The sequence below is a fragment of the Suncus etruscus genome, chromosome 14, assembly GCF_024139225.1.
Source record: "Suncus etruscus isolate mSunEtr1 chromosome 14, mSunEtr1.pri.cur, whole genome shotgun sequence".
NCBI classification, from domain to species: domain Eukaryota; kingdom Metazoa; phylum Chordata; class Mammalia; order Eulipotyphla; family Soricidae; genus Suncus; species Suncus etruscus.
Genome location: NC_064861.1, coordinates 94,937,589 through 94,941,165, shown reverse-complemented (window position 1 = coordinate 94,941,165; position 3,577 = coordinate 94,937,589). Strand labels below are relative to the sequence as shown.

Genomic DNA, 3,577 nt, shown 5'->3' with positions numbered 1-3,577 from the left:
CAGAGGGTGAGATGTATTTACACAAACCAGTTTTGGTCAGCTAAGTTTATCTGCTAAATAATTTTTTTGTTGTTATTGTTGTCCTTGTGCATTAAACCTAGCATTATTCAAGTCACCCTCCTAGCTTGCCAAACTCAGAGACCACTCCTGGCTGGGCTTACGGTACTATGGATATTTATATAAATGCCAATGGAGCAAAAGCACGACTTGCTATGCTAACCCATTGACTCCCATTCTTGGTAAGTAAATTTTTACTTAACAAATCACCCTCTGTGAGGTGGAGAGATAGCACAGTGGGTGAGTCAGTTGTGTTGAACATGCTGCCAAGCTGGGGTCAATTACTTCCACCCATGTAGTCCTCCTACCCCCTGGGGAGTGGCCCCAGAGCAAAAATCTGGGAGCAGGCACAGAGCATCACTTAATGGGTCAAAAATATTTTAATTATTGGTTCAGTAAAATACTTGACTCTCTTGTGATGTCTTTCTTCTCTTTCTCCCTCTCTTGTATTTCTATTTACCTTTGTCTGACTTCCTCTTACCATCAGGTTTTGTTTCTGGTTTGATCAGAACACGTTCTTTATTTTAATGCATGTCATTTACATATAATATGTATCATTTATATGTAGTTCATATATTCTCTGTTCCTGAAAAAAGAAATTCTGATAAAAATATAAAAATATTCATTTTATTTATTTTTTTAAATAATATCTTTATTTAAGCAACATGATTACAAATATGATTGTAGTTGGGTTTCAGTTATAAAAGGAAAAAGAACTCCATGTTTCATCTATAAATTTAGTTCAGTCATCTAGTTTAAAGATTGATTTTAATGGGGTTGGCACAGTGGTGACTTTTTCCTTTTCTTTTTTTTTTTGGTTTTTGGGCCACACCCGGTAACGCTCAGGGGTTACTCCTGGCTATGTGCTCAGAAGTTTGCTCCTGGCTTGGGGGACCATATGGGACACCGGGGGATCGAACCGCGGTCCGTCCAAGGTTAGCGCAGGCAAGGCAGGCACCTTACCTTTAGCGCCACCGCCCGGCCCCACTTTTTCCTTTTCTAACACTGCTGGACAGTTTCTGCTTATTATCCTGATGATCCATCCTGCTTCTTGTTCCTCTTGCTGTGGCATTAATACTTAATCCAGTTAAGAGAATTTCATCTCACACCTGACTCTCCCATGAAAAAAAGACTCTGGAATTTACCCATCATGTTCTTCATCTTACTGACTTAGGCAACCACACAAAATTAACAAAACTGAGTGTAGAGATGCAAAATGTGTTGAATGAGATTTCTTTTTCAAAGTAGGGTTTGCTAACTTCGATCAGATTCTACTGTGAAAACAGAGAAACCCATTCATGGATGTGGCCACAGGAATAATCATTTTATCAGAGACTCTTTTGGGAGCACTGGGAAATTGCTCTCTTCTCTACCACTACCTGTTTCTCTACTGCACTGAAGGCAGAGTGCGGGCCACAGATTTCATTCTTATGCATTTGACTGTGTCTAACTCCTTGGCCATTCTCTCGAAAGGACTCCCCCAAACGTTGGCAGCTTTGGGTCTGACACATTTCATCAGTGATTTAGAATGCTGCCTCCTTCGGTACGTTCAAAGATTGGCCAAGTGCATGTCCATTGGCACTACCTGTGTCCTGAGTGTCTTCCAGGCCATTATGGTCAGCCCTATGGACTCCTGCTGCAAGGATCTGAAAGTCAAAGCTCCTCAGTATGTCACTGTCTCAGTTTCCTTCTGCTGGATCCTGTATGTGTCTGTTAATATCATTTTTCCTGTGTACATATTGTACATATCTGGTAACTGGAGTATGATAAATATCACAAACAAAAGAGATTTGGGCTACTGTTATAGTTATGATAATGAGAATGTCTCTGGCCCAGTTTATTTGATATTACTTGTACTCCCTGAACTTTTGTTTTCTGTGCTCATTGTCTGGGCCAATGGTTCCATGATACTCTTCCTGTACAGGCACAAGCAAAGAGTCCAACACATCCACAGGAATCATGTTTCCTCCAGATCCTCAGCTGAGTCCAGAGCCACCCAAAGAATTCTTGTTCTGGTGAGCACCTTTGTATATTTTTACATACTCGCCTCTCTCTTTCGTATTTTCATGGCTCTATTTGATGATGAAAATTGGTGGCTGATTAATACTGAAAACATCATTTCTCTGTGTTTTCCTACCGTGAGCCCCTTCCTGGTTATGAGGCGAGATTCCCCTGTATTCAGAGCATCCTTTGCCATGATGAAAAATAAGAAATCCCGTTATCATACTCCCAAGTAGTATAATTGGTATTTTTGTACAACATTCAACTGATTATTCCAACATAAGATGTATTCAAGCACGTTGCTTAAATAAAGATAGAATCAGAAGAACAAGCCACATATCAATGTGATACACCCAGACATCCTAAAATCTATTGCATTTTGTCTCTGTAATGGGGGAGATTTAGGGGTTTATGGGAGGACTCAGTAAAGCAGCCTGGTTTCCTTACACTTGTTAAGATGTCAGTCAAGAAGAAAGGAGCAGAGTGGGTGCCAACTGCTCTCATTTATGTTGTAGTCCATGACCATATGGTTCTCATACTTATGGAAAGATTATTCAAATATGAGTAGTGAAATAAGAGTTCTGTGGTCACTGGAGAGTTCTCAATGGATTCTTGTGTATTTAAACATCTCTAGGTAGAGAAAAGCTCAAGTATTACTATGATAAGCTCTTTTTCAGGGAGATTATATATATAAAACATATATGCAATATAGTCATATGGCTACAGTTATAGGATAGTGGGTAAGGTACTTGCCTTGGACAAGGCCATGTTGGTTCTTTCCAGCTCTTATGTAGTCCCCAAGCCCTGCAATAAAGTCATCCCTGAGGGATAAATCAGGAGTAAGCCCTTATCCCAAGCAGTAAGCACTGCTGATCCCAAGAAATACAAGGTACCTTGCAAGAGTTCTCATATTACTCAGCTGTCTAGAAATATCATACTGAACCCAGGAACACCAAAGTCAAAGTTGAAACACTAGTTTGGGAGATCTAGACAGGAAAGAGGGGGAAATCCCCTTGATGTCAACAAGCATCAGGTTCTGAAATCCATTGAGATGGACTGACTTCAAGAGTTAAAGGGGTGTCTGGATTCCTCTTATCTCAAAGCTTCATTTTTTAGCCCATGCCCAATATATCCGGATGCTGGTTCCCATAGAGTCAATCGAATTAAAGCTTCAGAATTGAGGTTTAAAGCTGAAATTGCACGTGAGGCACCAACCTCACTTTTCACAGGACAATGGCCTTCCTCAAATGCTTTTATTCCACTGTTTCTCAGACTGTGCTACTTGGAAATCTGATGGGTCTGCAAGGTATATTTGATCTTCCTGGAGGATAGAGAGTGTAATTGGGTGTGTTTGAAATCCAAAACCCAAGACATAAACCCCAGAGAAGAGTAATTGGGGCTTCAGGATAAACATTTAGCCCTAATCAAAGGGGGGAACTGTTCCTATACAAGGAAAATTAGGAAATGTAAGTTATTGTATGAGGAATTGGACCTTTTATTCTCACACCATTTTTACTGT

The 3,577-nt window shown here is 40.2% G+C and overlaps 1 protein-coding gene across 1 annotated transcript; it reads left to right on the top strand.

Annotated features, from left to right (window-relative positions):
* Positions 1-1,355: 1,355 nt before the first annotated feature.
* On the top strand, positions 1,356-2,294 carry LOC126028671 (vomeronasal type-1 receptor 4-like). Its single transcript, XM_049787608.1, has one exon. It carries the CDS (start codon positions 1,356-1,358, stop codon positions 2,292-2,294), a length of 939 nt encoding a protein of 312 aa, XP_049643565.1.
* Positions 2,295-3,577: the final 1,283 nt, after the last annotated feature.

Bases quoted from the DNA above. Each gene is read 5' to 3' on its own strand.
- LOC126028671 (XM_049787608.1), top strand. From the start codon at position 1,356: ATGGATGTGGCCACAGGAATAATCATTTTATCAGAGACTCTTTTGGGA.